Source organism: Rattus rattus, chromosome 3, assembly GCF_011064425.1.
Source record: "Rattus rattus isolate New Zealand chromosome 3, Rrattus_CSIRO_v1, whole genome shotgun sequence".
Lineage (NCBI taxonomy): Eukaryota > Metazoa > Chordata > Mammalia > Rodentia > Muridae > Rattus > Rattus rattus.
Genome location: NC_046156.1, coordinates 77,469,054 through 77,491,039, shown reverse-complemented (window position 1 = coordinate 77,491,039; position 21,986 = coordinate 77,469,054). Strand labels below are relative to the sequence as shown.

The 21,986-nt window shown below is 35.8% G+C and overlaps 2 protein-coding genes across 3 annotated transcripts in view; both read left to right on the top strand.

Annotated features, from left to right (window-relative positions):
• LOC116896774 (follistatin-related protein 5-like) overlaps positions 1-3,937 on the top strand; it is a 366,973-nt gene extending 363,036 nt beyond the window's left edge. Inside the window, exon 4 of one of the 2 annotated variants that reach the window (XM_032898231.1) lies at positions 2,914-3,937. In XM_032898231.1, the coding sequence (XP_032754122.1) occupies positions 2,914-3,194 (281 nt within the window). In that variant the 3' untranslated portion in view covers positions 3,195-3,937. The remainder of the gene's footprint in view (positions 1-2,913) is intronic. The other variant, XM_032898230.1, reaches the window with a different exon arrangement.
• Fstl5 (follistatin like 5) overlaps positions 1-21,986 on the top strand; it is a 586,654-nt gene that overhangs the window by 273,891 nt on the left and 290,777 nt on the right. The gene's annotated exons all lie outside the window — the stretch shown is intronic.

Genomic DNA, 21,986 nt, shown 5'->3' with positions numbered 1-21,986 from the left:
ATGACAATATTTAATTAGACTTATAAAATTATTTAATGATATTCACAAAGTGGCCACATATGTAGCAGAGAACTCCCTTGTCTGGCCCCAGTGGGAGGGGATGCACTTGGTCCTGTGGAAGCTTGATGCCCCAGAAAAGGGGGCTGCTAGACGCATGAGGTGGGAGTGGTTGGTGGGTGGGTGAGTACTCTCTTAGAGGCAAATGAGAGGGGTTATGAGGTGGGGGACTAGTGAAGGAGGGATGTGGAAGAGGAACAACATTTGAAATGTAAATAAAATAATTAATTAAAAAATATAAAACTAAAAACGTGAATGATGAAAGTCCTATTAGGCAAAATACTTGTTTGTGACCCAATGGGTTTGTTTGCCTTGTTGAGGGTTTATTTGATATATGATAAGTGAGTGCTGAACAGTAGCTTCACTGTGTCATCCCTTCCCATCATGGGTGATGACTCCATCCAGCTACTTTGTCCAGCCCCAATTTCATTTCTACTTCCACTCTCTGTCTACTGTAAGATTGCAGATCCTCTAGCTACCTTCTTTCTCTTTCTGAAATTGGCCCTTATCGCACATCCACATAGGCTTCCATATTGTCCACAGCCCTGTGCTGTGAAGTTTAGTGCACACAGGTAAAAGCAAGCACAGCTCTCCACTGCTCACAAGGTATGCTTGTCATTCATGTCCCTCAGCATGGAGATTACTCATCTGGTCAGACTACTCATCTAGCATGGATCTTCTGAAATGCCATGAAGACTCTAAAAGTTAAGAAAATTCTTAGTTTCTGGGACATGTTTTTTTTTTTTTTTTTTTTTTTTTTTTTTTTTTTACAAAACATTTGTTACAGTGCAGGTTTGAAAGCTTAACCTCATCGCTTCCTCTTCCCACCCTCTTCTCCTCCCTGTTTTCTCTCCCTGTCTCCAGTCTCTCTCTTTCTCTCTCTCTCTCTCTCTCTCTCTCTCTCTCTCTCCCTCTTTCTCCCCATGACTCTTGTATGATATTATATAACTTGTACGTGCTCCTCATGTCCTCTCAAACTTGAAAGCCCCTCTCACCTCACCATGAATCTCTCTACCTTAACAATAATCATTCTACAGGGTAATTTCATGTCCATTCCATTCCTAGCCTAGGCACTCTGATGAGTAATTTTTTTTTCTTTCTTTTTTTTTTTTTCGTTTTCTGGTGCTGAGGACCGAACCCAGGGCCTTGTGCTTGCTAGGCAAGTGCTCTACCACTGAGCTAAATCCCCAACCCAGATGAGTAATTTTTGATACAGCATACAATCTTTATCTCCTGAAATCCCTTGCATCTTGAAGAGAGTGGAGTAGTGGCTGGAATCCTGCTCTTTTCTGCTCAATTAGTTGCCATGTCTATGAACCCAAGGTGGTGCTGGAAAGATCATGTTATGCCTAGAGGAAGAGTACAGCACACTACTATGAACAACTACTGCATAGTGATTCATGGGCTGTGCATTCCTCAGAACTAACACTGAGCATTCTGTTGCAATGTCATCAGGAGGTTGCAAACCAGAGGAATCCCCCTACTTTTTAACATCCACATGTTGGTCTTCCTTCTTATTCAGCTCCATATGGTTTGTGAATTATATCATGGGTATTCTGAGCTTTTGTGCTAATATTCACTTATCGGTGAGTACATACCATGCATGTCCTTTTGGGTCTGAGTTACGTCATTCAGGTTGACATTTTCTAGTTCCATCCATTTGCCTGCAAAATTCTGATGTCCTTGTTCTTAATAGCTGAGTAGTATTCCATTGTGTAGATGTACCACAATTTCTGTATCCATTCTTCTGTTGAGGGACATCTGGGGTCTTTCCAGCTTCTGGCTATTATAAACAAGGCTGCTATGAACATAGTGGAACATGTCTCCTTGTTATATGTTGGAGCATCTTTTGGATATATGTCTAGTAGTGGTATAGAGGGTCTTGTGGGTAACTAATAAGAAATCATTGCATCTAGGCATGGTGTGATAAGTCGTTTTTCAGTTTAGACATAATGTATTGAGTTTTTATCAGTTTATTGACCAAACTCTTGAGGTTTTTACTTGTCTGAAACCTGTAGCTCAGCTACTTTTTAGAAGTATATGTTGAGATGTTTGGTTTTTTTCTTTGTCTATGTATGTCCCAAGATAGTTTGCTATTGCTTGTTATTATGCCATTGATATTGGGATGCTTTTCTGTAATTTTGATTTAGCTGATTTAAAGTTTGAGAATAAAATTACAATTAAAGTAATATATTAACCTATTTTATAAAATAAAAGTAATATTTAAACTTTTCTCATCTGTATGTATGTTTCATGAATGTTCTTCTTGAAGATCCAATAATAATAACTAGCAATGGAACTTCATACATGCAAAATTCATTAATATCAGTGTAGGTACAGTTGGAACTCTGGTTACAAATTTATTCATATGATCATTATGATGGTGTCAGGTGTATTCAAGTATAATCTATAGAATATTCCAAACCTATAGTCACATAGAGAGACCAGGATAACTTCAGTGGCTCACAGAACCAAACTAACAGACATGCGTACAAGACAGAGATTTGTGGGGGGGGGGCTGGGTAGTATGAGGAGAGCAGGAGGGGATGGTGAATTGAATCAGTATGCACTACATAACATATTAAAATGTCTAAAATTATAAATTAGTAATTATAGTAAAAAGTCCACAAACATTACTGGACTGAGAATTAAGAAAAGAACTGGATTAAAAGATGCAGAGAATTTCCTTATAACATTTGAAATGCTTCTTTTGTGGGTTTTGTTGCCAGTTTCTTAATTGTGTAGTAGGCCTCTGAATGTCCGTGATAGTCCTTGAAGATATTTTTCATCTGCTATTTTGAAAAGCACTGATAATTTCAACAGCAAAATGAAGAATTTACTTTTTTTTATCTCCAGAATTTCTAATTCACGATGGACCTTTTGGATCTTGTGAAAATAAGTACTGTGGCTTGGGGAGGCACTGTGTTATCAGCAGAGAGACAAGGCACGCTGAGTGTACGTGCATGGACCTCTGCAAACAGCACTACAAACCTGTGTGTGGATCTGATGGGGAATTCTATGAGAACCACTGTGAAGTGCACAGAGCCTCCTGCCTGAAAAAGCAAAAGATCACCATTGTTCACAACGAAGACTGCTTCTTTAAAGGTAAGAGCAGGGTGAGGCCTACAGTGCCGTAGTCCTCTACCTGTCCTATTCTCTACTACTGCCATGAAAGTGTGAACATCATGTCATTTTATCTCTGCAAGCATCTAAAAGAAGCAGAAGGAAAAAATAACCTTAACCAACAACTCAAAAAAGCAACAGGGTATGGCAATTTGCATGGATAGGATTCTGATATTCATTTATGAGACTAAGCTGGCCAAAATCTGACTCACAGTTTAATATAGAAATCAGCATTGTACCATATGGCTTCCCAATCACGGAGTTATTATTATAGGGACAGAGGGTAGCCAGTTTAGTCTGCAGGCCAAATATCACCAGTGCAAAGCCCTTAGAATGCTGGTGAGGCTGCAGGGAAGGCCAAGCGGTGCTGTCCTGGCTTTCAGTGCTTCCCGATGTACAGAATAATTTCAATTTGAAGCACGCAACTCAAATTGTATGGGACCTCTAATTGCCCACTTCAATAACAATAAAGTCATAAGAAACTCATTTAGCAAATCTGAGGCAATGATGGTTTAACATTTTAAAGTAATATTTACACTCATACAATTGAAAGGATGGCTTAGTGAATAGTACTTCTGAATTAGTAATTAGATATGCTGTTTTAGTGTGTTCTATAAATAAATCCTCAAATGGGCTTGATCATCACACATTTATTTATACCTTGATTTGTTACTTGGTTGTTTAAGTTGGAGGAAATATTTACTTTCTTGTGTTTTTGACTTAGTTAAATTCTAGAGTCAAATATATAATCATACACAGTACTAACAAGACGATGATAAGTGTATTCTTGAAATTTTGTGAATTAGTGCATCAGTTAATCAGAATACTTAACTGTGTTCACAATAAAGAAATTGTAGGGTATTTAACTCTTGAATTTGAGAAAAAAATATATTGCAACCCTTCCTTTCCCTATTTATTAAATAAAATTAAAGATTTAAAAATTGTGACTTTTCAATATAGTTTTTTAATAAGGTGTATTTCAAGGAGATTAAAATGATAACAGGAAACTTTTAAGACAAAGATGTGGTATGCTGTGAACTTTGTGGCTTCTAGAAGCAATATGTTATTTCTATGAAAAAGTAAGAATACTGTGGTTATTCACTGCAACCTGGCAACATTTTTGCAGTTTTATCACAGTAGATTCTCCTCCTCTATCGAGTCATAGATGCTATGGATTCAAATTAATCTCTTTCATTTTTCAACTCAACCAATCTTCTCCATACTTAGTTTTATGCTAGACTTTGAAAGGAAAAACTATTTTTTTGTCATTTAGCCTAAGATGGTAGGATAAAATTATATTACAACAGTGATATCATAAAATTAAGTTATATATATATATATATATGTGTGTGTGTGTGTGTGTGTGCATGTGTGTGTGTGTTTATGTGTATGTGTTTGTGTGTGTGTGTGTTGACATATGCATGTGTACTCATACCTACAGGGCTCACTGAGGACAGGGCCTTCAAATCCACTGGAAATGAAAGGATAGTGAGTTATTCAGTGCTGGAACCAGACCCACAACCTCTGGAAGAGTAGTGTGCAATTTTAACTGCACAATTCAACCTCAAACTGATAATCTGACAATGTGATCTGTACAGTGGAACATACAGAATCATACACTGTTCAATATTATCATAGAAGATAAAGCATTTAGTATTCTGCCTTATAAATGAGCACTCATTTATAATGGCACTAAATATTAAAATATCATAAGATGTGTGAATAGCCAAAATCATTTCATAATTAATGGAATGATTATGTGAAAACTTTGGTCCTTTAGATTTGTCCCAAATATTAATTAGATCTGTGCATGCTTCAAAATATGTTCTCATCATTATCTTATATAGATTAGTGACTATGAGGACTTCTGTTTGATTTAGTATCTTGTGTAAGGAATTGTTAATTCCTAAAATGCCTGTATTTGAGCAGAGAAAATGTAAATAAATAACAAAACTAACTACTTGTCATGGTAGCAGTGCAAGTGTCATCAGTTTGGGCTGGGAAATACGATTCCACTGTCAGGAACTGGAACCTCATTGGGGAGGTTTTGTGATAGTTGCTGTGATTATGAAATATTTTTTCTGGAATTTTAACCATGTACCTTGTGTCTTATAGTGTCACATTGGAAAAAACAATAAAAATATTAAGTTTGCAAACTAAAATGTCTTCTTAGAAGACATTTGCTTCAAATACAAAATCAAACCAAGTCAAATCAAATGTCCAACAGATCTTGTATTTTAAGATTAACTACTTATTACTGTATAACCCTTAGATGAGAAATTAAAGATCTACTGGCTGATCTATGTTTTGTTTTAAGTAAATATTTTTATTGTTTGATAATTACATTATGTAATGTGTTATGATAAAATCCAAATCCTATTCCTTGCTCCACAATGGTTTTAACAGGACAGAGACTCACCCATTTTTCAGTAGTCTTGTACAAGTAGAGTCTATAAATGCATCTTATGTCACACAGACTAAAATATTTCTGGACTATTGCATCAAAGTATCATTTTTACTTTAAAATCCACATTTAAAGTTTTGTTAGATGCTTATTCGTTGTATCATTTTGACCGTTAAAGCTAGCAAAGGTACTGATATATGTCCTAAGTAGAATAGAGCAAAGCACATACAACATGCATGTGGAAAAACAGTAAATCTTAGTCATGGGCAAGGATGAGATGAGAGTAAGCAACCAAATTATGGTTTAGATCAATCATTGGAACTATACTGTCCTTGAAATCAATTTAGTAAAGGGTACATGGATCTACATACTAATTTCTGCCAATGTATATGAACCAATTATCTAAAATATTAAATCATAACATATTGAAAAATACTAGAAAAGAGTCAATATTTAAAGAAGGTAGATTTAATTTATATAGCCACATATATTGATTGTGTACTTTAGCTTGTGCTTGCAATGTAGATAAAAAATCTGTATCTTATCAAATACTTCATATAGTTTTTGTGTCGTATTTAATATCTATTATGACATATTGAAGTGTCTCTGTAACAATCATAGTATTTCCTAAAAATGAAATGTTTAAGTGAATTTTCCATCGACTACTTTGTAGTAATAATATTCAGCATTACTTAAATGTTATGTTTCTATCCATTGTCTATCTTTTTACTCTTGTACTAAGAATCTCTTGCATGAATTTATTTCTACTGTGAGGGGCTTCTAAATCTGCCGGTGTTCACACCAGACCTACAATTACCAAATCTTGACACTGGGTCAGTGTGTCACACAAAGTAGAATTTACTTACCCAGAATGCAGAGGTGAGCTGGAATACAAAAACTCATATACAAAGTATGCCAAAGGAAGAAGGAATTAACCTGTTAAGAGAAAGTCAATTGAACAGAAACCCTCTTGCCATTTAATGTGCTGGGAATAAAACTGCTATAAAGGCAAATGTTCTGTTCACTTAAATGTGCAGCACAAACCATAAGAAGTTGGAAATCTGGTTGTTGCAATTATCTGTTTACAAATTGAATGAAATCTTAGATTGTTTTATTTTTTCCTTGCATAATCTGATCAGACATTTTCATAACATTTTAGTGTGTTTTTACCATGTCCTTCAAATCAAAGTATTACAGAAGCTATAGTTGACAATAAATAAAGTGTTATTTTCAGAGTATCATGAACTACATTGCACATATACTTAGGCTGTCTTTCTTTTGCAAAGAATACCTTCGAAAAGATGCTAGTTTATTTTATGTTTAAAAATTCTTTCATACCACCTTAAGTAAAAGTAAAATTGAAGGACTAACACAAAGATTTTTGTTTTGGCTAGAATTAGTCATCAAAAAATGCATGCTCATGGTGAAATTAATAACATTGGCAGTGATAAAGTTGGCATAATTCACTACACTGAACAACCAGAAGTGGCTGTTTTTCTAAATTCATTCAGCATTGAATGAATTTCCTAGTTTGATTCGGTTCACAATTTTCGGTGAGTTTATGTTAAAATTTACAGAAATTATTAATAAAAAATGATTGCCTTACATCATTTTATTTTTTTCCACGTGGAAGGTTTTATGAGAAAAGAGTAGAAGAAGAGAAGAAAAAGTGGCTGGCCATGGACACGTGGGGGGGGGGCAAGAACAGAGAAGAACAAAGAGCAAGAGGAGGAAGAGAGGGTAAGGGGAAGTAAGAGAGAGAGGGGGTAAGAGCACATCATTTTTAAATTAGCCAAATACGATGTTTCCCTAATTATTATAAAGACCTCTACCATATACTTGGTAGAGTATAAATGTTTATTTATATTACATGCATTTACAAATGGATATTTGTTTCATGATATCGAGATATTTTAGAATATGTAAATTAGCTAAATATTAAAATAATATTTAGGCTAAATAATCACTTAATGAAGATTTTCATAAGAGCTACTCAACAAATGTATCATGTGCAATACAATGCCCAGAAGACTAAATCATTGGGAGAACATTTGTGTGTCACACATGAAATGAAAGTTTCTTCACCCAGAGAGACAAACAGATGGAGAGAAAGAGAGAAAGAGAGAGAGAGAGAGAGAGAGAGAGAGAGAGAGAGAGAGAGAAGGAGAGAGAGAGTAGTATGTTTTTTGTGTATTTTTGAGCATGTGAGAGTGAAAAAACGAAAGGAAGGAAAAGATAATAAAAGAAAATGGATCAAAGCAGAAAGAAAAGGATAAGAAAAAAGAAAGAAAAGAAGGAAGCAAGCTTCCAAACATTGAGACCTAGAGAGGGCAGTAGATGAAAAGGAAAATACACAGTAGTAAGAGTCAATCATTTGAAGAAAATTGTAGCAGTGTCATGCAATTAGTTCATTATAGTAAACAAATGAACTAAAAGGAATTCCACAAATGCAGGGATATATGAATGACGGGGAAGCATTCAAACTGCAAGCCAATGTTGAGCTTGGTTGGGAAGTAAGGCGTCTGTGTTTATCTTCTGTGCATCAATGGGCTACAATAGCTTACGCTTCACATTTCCCCTCTAACAATGACTTAGATGTGAATATATACAATCAATTTTAAACACTGTGACTTTAGTGGTATTTGTGGAGAATATGTCAAGCATTTAGCAGTTCTTGACTAATGGAAACATAGTTGCAGAAAATTCTGAAGTTGTCAGTGGGGCTTCAGTACCTGTGCACATTTAATTTGAAAACAATTCAGAATTGAGTGTGAAGTTACACACATGTTTTAGGTTCATATGAAGTCTAGCCTTGTGTATGGTGAAACTATATAAAATACCAAATTTGCCAGATTATAGTAAACTAATTAATTATAGAAAAATTTCTGATTTTTTTAAGAATGTTGATCGAAAAAAATGAGTTTGGAAATAAGCTTCTTAGGCCATCCAGAGACTGCTCCACCTAGGAATCCAAGCCATATACAGACACCAAACCAGTCACTATTGCTGATGCCAAGAAGTACTTACTGACAGGAGGCTGGTATAGCTGTTTCCTGAGAGATTCTACCAGAGCCTAACCAATACAGATGCGGATGTACACAGCCAAACATTGGACTGAGCATGGGGATACCAACGGGGAAGTTAGTTAGGGCAAAGACTGTAGGAGCTGAAGGGTTTTGCAACCTCATTGGAAGAACAACAATAGCAACCAAACAGAACCCCCAATATTCCCAGGGACTAAACCACCAACCAAAGAGTACACAGAAGGTACTCATGACTCCAGCTGGATATGTAGCAGAGTATGGCTTTATCTGCCATCATTGGAAGGGGAGTCCCTTTGTTCTGTGCAGGCTTGATGACCCAGAATAGGGGGACACTAGGCCACTGAGGCAGGAGTAGGAGGGCAAGTGGGGAGCCACCTCATAGAGACAGGGATGGAGGAGGGGATAGGGGCTTGTGGAGGGGAAACTGGGAAGGGGAATAACATTTGAAATGTAAATAGAGGGTAAAAACTCAAAGTCATTTTAGCAATTCAAATACTATGTTCATCCTTTGCTGTTTAGAGGCAACCTTTGTTTTCATTGACAAATCTCTATTATAATTATCTTCATGCTCCTATTATCTTGTTTTCAATCCTCAAATAAAACATTAATACAATCTTTAAAATATTAAAATGTGAAATTTTTCTAGAAAAGTATTGCTTTCAATGTAATTAATTTTTATTTTTATGTGTTTTAGAAACTTATGATAATGAAAATAATAATTGATCACCTTCTACATGACACTGGGATAAAATACTCTGTAAAATGAACTTGAAATTTTTCCTCTATTGCTATGAGTTATATTACTTTTTAAATTACCATTTTAATGTGCCCACAGCTATTTCAGAGAACAGTTGAAAATTATTAATGATAAAAAATTAAAACCAAATGTAAAAGAGAATAGCTTTCCATGTATCCTCTATATAGCTATATGTAATAAAAATATTTAGATAAAATTGCATTAAATAACAAAAATTATGTATTCTCTAGCACAATGTAAATGTATTATGATTAATTAACGATGCTACTCTTTTGACTGTCATTAAGAAAAATATAAAAAATGTCTTTAGGTTGTTTAACCATAGAAAAATATCTCCAATCCCAACACTCAAAATTAGATGTAGCAGAATCAGGATTTGAAGGTTGTCATAGCCTATGTAGCCACTCTAAGAATATTCATAGATAAAGGAAAGCATGTCCAAAACCAATAAAACAAATAACAAACAAACAAACAAAAATGTAACATATAAATAAACGTCTTCAGTTAAATTAATATCAATGAAAATACATTTAATTTAATAGTTTACAGTAGGTTTTAGAACATGAATCAAAGTGTTATGTTTAGTGATTTACAGGTCACGTAGTTGCATTAGAGCCACAAAACCTTGTGCAGCATGTACTTAGGCAGATCATTCGCATATAATGTATTCTTCACATGATAATCACCCTAAGTACTATTTATATTCAAAATATGCATATCTAGTATTTCAAATAATAGGTTTCTATAGATACCCAGCAAAATCGGAGCAATTGTTGTCAATACATTTTTAGTATGTTTTGTTCTTTGTCTAACCCTTGCCCACTTATGAATAGCCATAAAACCCTTACAAATTATGAATAGCCATAAATTATTTCTTTTCTACAGACTATTGTGTTGAACCATGAATAGATATTTGTGAGAGTAGGGTGCTCATGTATTTTAAATATGTATTATGAAGATGGGCCGGCAAACAGAATTGCTATGTTTACATCGCACGAGTTAGGCCGTGAGCACAGAGCTTGATGCAGTACACATACAATTGGGACTTATAGTTGCAGAGGTACAAACCTAGGGGTTTCTGTTCCTGAAGTATAGATGGAATTCAGAACAAATCGGGAAGATCAGCTTAGGACAAAAATATGATGCACTATATACTTCAGAGGATGGGAGGAGCCCAGCCGAAGACATAACTGGTGGCTCATGATGCACATCAAGAGAGAGCTGAGACATATAACTTACCAGAAATTTGTAAGTGAACAAATCATGAACAGTATTAAATGTTTCTGAAGTCGTTTAGGCTACAGCTTGGGAAATAAAGACTGATTTGGAAAGCCTAAGGTCAGATGACTTTGGAAAGAATAAAGAGATAGAAAATCAGTGCTGAAGAAATGAGGTTTCAAGTGTATTAGAATTAGTTCCTTGAATAAGAACAAGGAGGCATCAAAATGGACAAGACACGTACATGATTGGAACAACAAAGTACCCAGGGGGAAGGTGATGGGACACAAAACCTAGAGATAATTCAAGAAGAGAGGGTCTCTGTTGACCAGCAACATGGGGATTTAAGGCACAAAGGCAAAGAACATTAACTACCTTCCTGAAAAGGGGATCGGGTGCTTTCAGGGTCATACAGTCATCAGTGTTTTCTTTTCACTTTTAACAGTTTTGTTTATGCATAATCCACCACAGTCTGAAAGTACTAAGCAGAAAATTCCAGAAAAAAAAAGAACTACATAATCTTAAATTGTTTATCTGCTTGAGGAGGATGAGTTAATCTCCAGTTCTGGATTTCCCTCACCTCTCGTAACAAGAAATGAGTCACACTTTGCTTCATGTATTTTCTAAGAAATTGATATTCACCTACTAATCACTTAGCAATTAACTGGGTGATCATACCAACTGTAGTGATATTGCAGTGTCTGTCTCCATGTAACTCTTACTTCATTTAGAACAGCTTCTAAGTCATTGTAAGCATTCTAGGTATAGCAAGGACAGCCACAAAGTCATTCATATCAGAAAAAAGTCACTACACAAGCAAATACTATGTCCTCTATCATAGGAGATCAGCTCAAAACACCAAGATGCTGTGAGGGGGAAAGAAAAATACCATACTAAACAACTCTCACAGTAATACTTTTTAGAACTATTCATTTTTATCATCAGTTTTTCTGAATGAGTTATTTTGCTTAATATATGTTATTTTTCAACGGTTATGTATTATAGAAAAGTAACCAATATGCATACACAGTTTGGTAGTAATGATTGTTTTAGACAGTGATTGGGGTTCGGGGACTATATGTTAAATACTACAGCCAGGAGAACCATTGTAGACATGTAGAGAAAAGTGGGTTTCTACATTTCTACATTGTGTTACATGTAATTTCAACATTTTGTAATGATCTCATTCATTTTCTTTCTGTTCTTAGTTACAATGCTTAGTAATGGAATCTGTTTAGATCGCAATACATGCCACATCTTTTAGACACTTGGATAACATAAACACGTGACTGACTTTTTTATTTTATGAAGTTTCCATTTCTGGGCTATTAGCAAGCATTCAGAAGGACACAAGTAAAAATTGTTCAAAAATTTCCCAGGTAGAGTTAAAATGGTTCTTACTATATAACTCTCCAAATTGAAGTATGAATGCATAAGGTATGGAAAAACACACATATACAATCCTACTTTATTAACAATTTAATAGAAAACACGTATGTAACTCAATATGTTTGAGAAAAACTTGCTGAAAACTAAGAGAGCTTGAGAATGCACTGAGAATTAAAATTGTATTACTTTATTAAAGAAAATTAATTTTGGAAGTTTAAAGTATGTAAAATACTTCCTAAATTTTCTACTGTTAAACATGATCTCATGAGATATGTTTGTTTAATTAATCTTATTCAGAATCATGTTGAAATAAAATTGATTTAGTTAACACAGACAATTTCAGGATTTGCATATAAGTCATTTGTTAGGAAAGAAATATTCAAAATTTAAAAGCTTTCTGAAAAAATGAGAAAATGTGCTTTTCGTGAATTTAATTGAATGCCATATCAATGATTTACATGAATATTTCATGATTCGTTTCATAGTTGCTCAAAATACTATATGGCTGTTGTGTGACATTTCCTGGGAAAATGAAAACAAAAGTTCGCTAATTCCAGGTGGGGTATCAATGACAGGCAAACTACACAGTTCCATAAGTGAAACTCAGTAAGTGATGAGATAATCTGACTTGTAGGTGAATGGATGAAGGGATGGATACTTAGAGAAGCTAGTGCTGCTTAAAAGCAGCTGCGTCAGTGAAAAGTTAACTCCAGCATGAGGAACAACACTTAGCATAACTTTAGGCAGATCAGAAGATGGGGGCATGTTCTCCTCAGCAGGCCTTGTTATGTATATGTCCTCAGCAAGAAAAAGACACTGTGATTGTGGACTATCCAGGGCCTTGTTGAGGTTTATGAGAAGTTTATTTGGATCCTAAGAGCCTTCCTTCAAGTTACAATGTTTCAACTTGGAGGAAGTTGCCAAACAAACTATTTTATCAAAATAATTTTCATTATCAAAGTCTTATTATAATTGTAAGACAAAATTCATATAAATTCATTTAGTACAATTACACACAATAAGTAAGTACATATGTCTCTGATAGGTTTGTATGTTTGAGACTGTATGATTTCTAACTATTCACTGATGATCATTTACTATACTTCAGGTTTTTTTCAAGCATGGAATAATGGTGCAGTCCTTCCTTTAACCCGCTGGGTAGGGATAAGAGGTTTGATTAATAAAATAATTTCCAATAAAGGAAAATCTGTTTAGATGACTACTATGAACATTGAAACCACTAGAGGCTAAAGGACACCTCTGTTTTTGCTAACCAATTTTTTCTATAGTATTTATTTCTACATTGGAGTTAATCACAATTCATAGACATTCCTGTTTTATTAGAAATTTGCAATTATTGATTGTGTTTCTAATTAAAGAGGGATTATATTGCAATAATTAAAATATTGAAATAGTTTATTTTACTATTATGTCTTTCCCTATGTATATGAATTATCTATAGCTTTGACTTATGAAGTATTGCTTTAATAAGTAGACAGTATTCTTTAATAGGAATACATGTCCTAGGGGCTGGAGAGATGACTTAGGCTTTTAGGTGCTCTTTCAGAGATTGGAGGTTTGGCTTTCATCATCCAGCTCCAAGAAACTCTTTGCAAACTGCTGGACTCGGTAGCACTTCTTTCATGGGGTACATGGGATACTATCCAGGCAAATTAGCCATATACATAAAATAAACATAAATCCTTGAAAAGTGATAAATATCTCCAACTTTCTTAGATAACTACAGATACCTAGAAGAACATTGATTACTAAACCTGATACATTTAAGCAATGAAGGACATCAGTAAGGTAGTAGGTTCAAGGTCATATATATATATGTGTGTGTGTGTGTGTGTGTATGTATGTATACATGTGTGTAAATATATACAAATGTGTATATATATGAATGTATACATATATGTACAATTTAAATACATTTATATATGTATACATATATACATGCATATACATCTCAATATATTTGTAAATATTCTAGAGAGTCTAAAGTATTGGATGATAGCTTTAGCTGCTATTAATATTAGGAGATAGAGAGATTTTGGTCTGCTTATATTCAATTACCTGGTCATTCATCTTGTACCTTTGCAACCTGCATTTCGACTCAAACATAGTAGCATCCAAAGAGCTCAAGTTTGAGTTATTTTATGACTTTCAGAAACCAGCATTTCATTTCTATGTTCCTGTATATAAATATCTTTTAACAAGTACTGTGTATGTAAAGCAAACTAAGTGTATGAGAAACCTGAACATATGTTATAGATTCATTTCTCTTGGACAAATAGTCCTAGGCTTTTTCAGTACTACTTTGTGTGAAATATTAAGGAATGTGTAAATGTGGATGCTGTGTGTTTTTAAGATCAGAATAATAGCTATGGTATTTAGTTGTGATGACAGTCTACAAAGCATAACAGTAGCATTTGGAGATTTAATTAAATTTATGTCAAAATTTATTTCAAATCCTGGAGAAAAATATTGCTGGGTAATATAACACAGGTTTTGCCCTTTAGAAATTTTGACAAGTGGAAACATTTACATGACACATTAGCACAGTCTCCACAATTCAAAGGGAGCTGGTTTACAACATAGCAACAGCCTTGTTCATTTATTCTACAATAAACATGCAAACCAACTCTTCTATAAATGCTTGACTGCTGAGTCTACATCTACTGGCAACAACAAGCATGAAATTCAGTCTAATTAAAGAGACTGTATAAATATAGAAAAAGATTATGTCACTTCCCTTAAATGCAATTTTAATTATTTTATCTTAGAATATAAGTAATAAGTATAACGATCTGCAATATATCTAGACATTATCATATAAACTATATAAGACTGTGCTGTATATGACTCCAGATCATAGTAAATATAAATTTGACTCCCACATACATGCTCAGAGTCAAGGCTTCTATTTGCTCCCAATGTCTCACCTGTAGAAGTTTCCATCTTCCCAGACAGGTAGTATACCACTCTTTTCTGAGGTTTGAGATCAGTAACAGGAAGTTGGCAGTGATAGCTGGCATTTCAAAAATGTACCAAAATACTTGACATAGTTTTAAAAGAATCATTTATTTTGGCACTGGTTTCAGATATTTCAATTCCACTCTTAAATGGCTCCATTGCTTTGGGACTGAGGTAAGGCAGCATATCATGTTGAAAGACATATTTGGTTCTTGACCTGTACAGAATGCTCAGAAAGTAAGTTAAATTTCTAAATGGGTCCAGATAACATTGTATACTTTTCAAATTAAGGTGTACCACAATTGTCTATTCTATGAACCCCACATTCTAGTTTCCTCCATGTCTAGTAATGTCAACAAACTATGAATCAATCAATGGAATAAACCATTGGTAAATAGACCCTTCACGATATAACCACCTTTTAATGACTGGATTCCACAAACAAAGCTTATGGGAGAATATGCTATTTCTACACCACATTATAAATTCCATATTAATACAATGGTTTAATTTAACTAAGGTTACGGAAGTCTCAATCTGTATTTGATCCTGTATATCAGAACCTATGGATGTCTAACACATCATGGTCAGAACTCTTTACCTCATGGTAATCAGGTAAAATGAGAAAGATGAAGGTCTTAGAGATTGAAAAATCCTGGGGTATCTTTTCTACTCTCCTGTACAAAATCAACATCTGTTTTCACTTGGGTACTAGAATATTGAATATGTTGTGTTATAACTTCATTATCTGGACACACATCTGGAACATTTTTGCTAAAGCATGGTTGATAGGACAACAAGCAAAACAGCATGTCCTTTTTCTATCCCTTATGTTGGACTGTGTTTTCAGGCTGTGTTTTCTGTTTTCTAATCCCAGTTTGGACTGCTTATTTAACCATTGTATTCTATAGGCTTAAGGCCCCTCAGAGTTACATCCCCAGACTTTAATCAAGAAGGGGAGCTCTATTACTTTTAAAGTAAAACATGTATTGATTAATTTTGGCCATAATCTTTCATAATAAAGTTTTTAATTTACATTAAATGCATGCAATGAAATTATTGAGGGATCCTGTAGTATAAAAACAAAATATCTGCTTTATCAAAATAGGGATAATGTGACCTTATCACTATTGACATCTATCAACATAAATGAACATGTGAATTTATTTCATTTAACTTTGCGAACTATAATTATTTTTAACATTTTCTGTTGGGTAAATATGTAGGTGCAGGTTATGTGATAAATTTGTGGGTGTTTTGTTGTTGTTATTATAAGGAAGTAGTTTTTTTTATTTGAGCTTCTATTAAATATAAATTGCCCTTTGTCTTTATATAAGCAAATAAAATGATTTTATCTCTCTTGTAAACTGAACAATACTAGTGGTTTGTTTACATTTTTGAGAAGGAAATATAGCTTTCATAATAAAATTTTATGTCCTGAGAAAAAATATAATAGGATATTTTACATATTAGTTCTTGACATAAAGCAGTAATAGCTTGATTTCCAAAATATAGTACATCTCACTTCAAATTACCAAGTCCTACAGCATTTGAGTATATGAACTTGTGAATATTTTTAGGAAAAGAAATTGTGACTCTTAGCTATGGTCAGACAGAATGATAATACTCTTTACAGCACCCACAATCCCAAAACTGTTCTTATAAGCAACTGAAAGCTGAAGCTTAGGATGAGTAAGGAAGCACAGGATTCAGTAGGTCTTATGTCCTTGATCAATTCTCACTATCACACACAACGCTCCTAATGAAAACTGAGAAAATACAAATTTCGGCATTTATACACTATAGCCATAAGAAACCCAGATTTCCCCATACAGGTCTTTATATTTTCTCTATTGTGTCTTGATTACCATTATAACTGATCCAGTGCCAATGACCTGCAAAATTTGTGGGAGCAGAGAGTGACGTTTTACAGGATTTGATGTTCATTTTTAGTTAGTGTTTAGTCTGCGTTGCTATGTATCTAGAGAAATATATGCTGCAAACCCTTGGGATAATCCATGGTATTTCCTGAAGAGAGACTACTAAATAAAAATAAAAACTCAAAAAAATGCTCCAATAACTCAGTAAAACTTGAAGGAAAATTTTTGTTTATTTTGAAAATCCAATGATAAGTCCAAAATTAACCAATCAGGTTTTCAATTAGTTATTTTTATAACATGCATATTATTAAATTTCTAACACACTGAAAATGAACACATACTAATAAATCACATCTTACATAATGAGAGTAGAAAACCTTTAAAGCATAGGATCATCTAATGAGATGAGAAACTGGTAATAAAGCATTTATCATTTTACTAACATTTACAAATGAATAACGTAATGACTTTGATAGAATTTTTTTTCTTTTTCTCAATCTATTTATTCTTTAATTCTTTAATTTGTTTTACAGTCCGGGCTTTTACCCTCCCTGGTCTGCCCTCTAACTGTTCCACATCCTCCTCTCCCATACTCTCTCCCCAGTCTCCAAAATCATGTCCCCACCACCCACCACCAACCAATCAGACCTCTCGACTCCCTGAAGTCTCTTGCTGGTTAGGTGTATCTTCTCTCACCCATCAGTCAAGACCCATCAGTCTTTTGCTATATATGTGCTGAGGGCCTCATTTCCGCTGGAGTATACAGCCTGGGAGGTGGCTTGGTGTCTGAGCAATCGAGGTGGTCCATATGAGTTGAGACTGCGAGTCTTCTTTGATAGGGTCGCCCTCCTCCTCTGCTTCTTCCAGCTTTTCCCTAATTCGTACACAGGGGTCACCAGCTTCTGTCCATTTCTTGGGTGTGCCTATATACATTTGACTCTTTTGGCTGCTTTTGGACTTTTTGGTCTCTGTTGGATCTTTTGGCTGGCAGTCATGCTAGGCTCCTTTGTGTAAGCATACCATAGTACCAGAAATAGTATCAGGCTGCGGGGTCTCCACTTGAGATGGATCCCACTTAGGGCCAGTCACTGGACCTCCTTTCCCTCAGGCTCTTCTCCATTTTTGACCCTGCAGTTCTTTCAGACAGGAACAATTCTGGGACAGAGTTTTTGACTGTGGGATGGCAGTCCCATCTCTCGGTGAACTTTACAAGTTCCCTCTCCCCACTGTAAGACATTTCTTTCTTTCTTTTTTTATTGGATATTTTATTTATTTATATTATATATATATATATATATGTATTGGATATTTTTATTTGCATTTCAAATGTTATTCCCTCTCGCAGTTTCTCATCCATAGGCCCCTATCCCACCCCTCTCCTCTTCTTCTATATGGGTGTTCCCCCTCCCCAACAACCCCACCTTCTGGCCTCCTTGCCCAGACATTCCCCTGCACTGGGGGTCAAGTCTTGGCAGGACCAAGGGATTCTCCTCCTATTGGTGCCCAACAAGGCCATCCTTTGCTACATATGCAGTTGGAGCCATGGGTCTGTCCATGTGTAGTCTTTGGGTAGTGGTTTAGTTCCTGGGAGCTCTGGTTGGTTGATATTGTTGTTCTTATGGGGTTGCAAGCCCCTTTAGCTCCTTCAATCTTCTCTGATTCCTCCAACCAGGACCCCGTTCTCAGTTCAAGAGTTTTTTGCTAGTGTTCACCTTCTTATTTGTCATGCTCTGGCTAACCTCTCAGGAAACAGCTATATCAGGCTCCTGTCGATATGCATTTCTTGGCTTCATCAATATTGTCTAGTTTTGGTGGCTGTATATATATGGGCTGGATCCCCATGTGGGGCAGATTTATTTACATTTTAAATGTTATCTCCTTTCCTGCTTTTTCCTCCACAAACCCCCTAATATATCCCCTTCCACCTGCTTCTATGAGGGCACTTCCCTCTGCCCACCCACCCACCCAGTCCAACCTCCTTGCCCTGGCATTTTTTTACACTGGGGCATCGAGCCTTCACAGGACCAAGGGCCTCTCTTTCCATTGATACCCAATAAGGCCATCCTCTGCAACGTATGCAGCTGGAGCCATGGGTTGCTTCATGTGTACTCTTTGGTTAGTACTTTAGTCACTGTGAGCTCAGGTGGGAGGGGGGTTCTGGTTGGTTGATATTGTTATTCTTCCTGTGGGGTTGCAAACCCCTTCAACTCCTTCAGTTCTTTCTCTAACTCACCACTGGGGACCCATGATCAGTACAATGGTAAGCTGTAAGCATCTGCCTCTGTACTTGTCAGGCTCTGGCAGAACCTCTCAGGAGACAGATCTATCAGGCTCTTGTCATCAAGTACTTCTTGGCATCCGCAAGAGTGCCTGGATTTGGTGTCTGTATATGGGATGGATGATATTTTCTTCAGTCTCTGCTCCATATTTTGTCTCCATATTTCCTTTAGACTGGAACAATTCTGCGTTAAAAACTTGGACATGAGTGATTGGCCCCATCCAGCACGTGGGCCCTTGCCTAACATCTGGATATGGTTTCTAAAATTTATCTTCATCTAAAGTCCCTCCCTTTAAGTCCCAACAGTTTCTCACCTATGAGGTCTCTGGTATATTCTAGAGGGTCTCCCCAGATCCTCCCTCTCATGGTTGCCTGTTTCCATTGTTTCTGTTAGCCTTCAGGGTTCCAGTCCTTTGCCTTCCTAATATGTGATCATGTTCCCTTCTTCCTGTCCTGTCCCCTTTACCACCCAAGTGTCTCCCTCATCTCTGCCCATAATTGCTTTGTTCTTCCTCCTAAGTGGATTTCAGGCATCCTCACTTTGTCCCTTCAGCTTGTTAACCATCTTGAGTTCTGTGGATTGTATCCTGGGTATTCTGTACTTTTTGCCTGTTATCAACTTATTAGTGAGTACATAGCCATACATGTCCTTTGAGGTCAGAGTTATCTCACTCAGGATATTTCCATCCATTTGCCTGCAAAACTCAGAATGGTCTCATTATTAATAGCTGAGTAGTATTCCATTGTATAAGTGAACCACATTTTCTGTATCTAATCTTCAGTTGTGGTACATCTGGGTTGTTTCCAGCTTCTGGCTATCACAAATAAGAGTGCTATGAACCTCGTGGAACAAGTGCCCCTGTGGCATTGTGGCACATCTTTTGGGCATATGCCCTAGAGTGGTATAGCTGGGTCTTCAGATAGATCTATTTTCAATTTTCTGAGGAAACTCCAGACTGATTTCCAGAGTGGTAGTACCAGGATGTAATCCCAAAAGCAATGGAGGAGTATTCCTCTCTCTCCACATTCTTTCCAATATGTGCTGTCACCTGCAGGTTTGATGTTAGCCATTCTGATTGATTTAAGGTGGAATCTCAGGGTCCTATTGAGTTGCATATCTCTGAGGTTGTTTCAATATACAAAAATCCAATAGCATAATCCACTATATAAACAAACTCAATGGGAAAAAGAACATATGATTACTCCTTAGATGCTGAGAAAGCATTTGACAAAATACAACACCCCTTCATCTTAAATGCCTTGGAGAGATCATGAATTCAAGACCCATACCTAAACATAATAAAAGCAATATACAGCAAACAATAGTCAATATCAAATTAAAAGAAGAGAATACTAGAAGCAATCCCAGTAAAATCTGGGACAAGAAAAGGATGCCTATTCTGTTATCTATTCAATATAGTGCTCTAAGTCTCCAAGTTCTAGCTAGGGCAATAAGACAACAAAGAAAATCAGGGGGATACAAATTGGCAAAGAAGTTAAGGTATTACTACTTGTAGATGATATGATAATATACATAAGTGAGCCCAAAAATTCTACCAAAGAACTTCCACAAAGTGGGTAGATATAAAATTAGCTCAAATAAATCTTTATTTATTCAAAAGATAAGTGGTCTGAGAAAGAAATTAGAGAAACAACACACTTCTCAATAGCCACAAAAAATATAAAATATCTTGCAGTCACTCTAAACAAACATGAGAAAAATCTGTATGACATCTTCAAGTCTCTCAAAAATGAAATTGAAGATTTGAGAAAATGAAAAGATCTACCATGCTCATGGATTGGCAGAACTAACAGTAAAAATGGCCCTCCTCCCAAAAGCAATATACAGATTCAATGCAATCCTCATCAAAATCCCAACACAATTCTTCAAAGACATAGAAAGAACTATTCTCAAATTCCTCTCAAAAGCCAAAAAAAAAACCCAAAAAAACAGTTTTTTATTGGAGTTTTATTTACATTTTACATGTTATCCTCTTTTCTAGTTTCCCATCCATAAACACCCTATCTCAACCCCTTCCCCATTCTACTATGAGGATATTCCCCCTCCCAACCACCTATACCTTCCTGCCTCCCCACCCTGATATTCCCCTACTCTAGTGTGTCCAACCACAGCAGGACCAAGGGCTTCTCCTACCATTGGTGCCCAACAAGGCCATCCTCTGCTACTTATGCAGCTGGAGCCATGGGTCTGTCCATGTGTACCTTTTGAGTAGTGGTTTAGTCCCTGGGAGCTCTGGTTGGTTGGCATTGTTGTTCTTATGGGGTTGCAAGCCCCTCTCAATCCTTTCTCTAAAAGAGCTGTTGGGGGAATCACTATCCCTGACCTCAAGCTGTACTATAGAGCAGTGAGTACTGATAAAAACTGCATGGTATTGGTACAGAGACAGACAGGTTGATTGACCGAATAGAATTGAAGACCCTGAATTAACACCACACTCTATGGACAATTGATCTTTGACAAAGGGCCCAAAAATATACAATGGAAAAACGAAAGCATATACAATAAGTGGTGTTTGTCTAATTGGCAGTCTGTATGTCTGAAAATGAAACTAGACCCATATTTGTAACCTTATATAAAGCTCAAATCCAAGTGGATCAAGGACCTCAACATAAAGACAGATACACTGAATCTAATAGAAGAGAAATTAGGAAAGAGCCTTGAACACAGGGGAAAATTTCCTAAACAGAACTCCAGTGGCTCAAACTCTAAGATCAAGAATTGGTAAATGGGACCTCATGAAACTGGAAAGCTTCTGTAAAGCAAAGGGCACAATCAAAAGGATTAAATCAGCAACCTCAGATTGGGAAAAAATCTTCACTAATTCCAAATCTGATA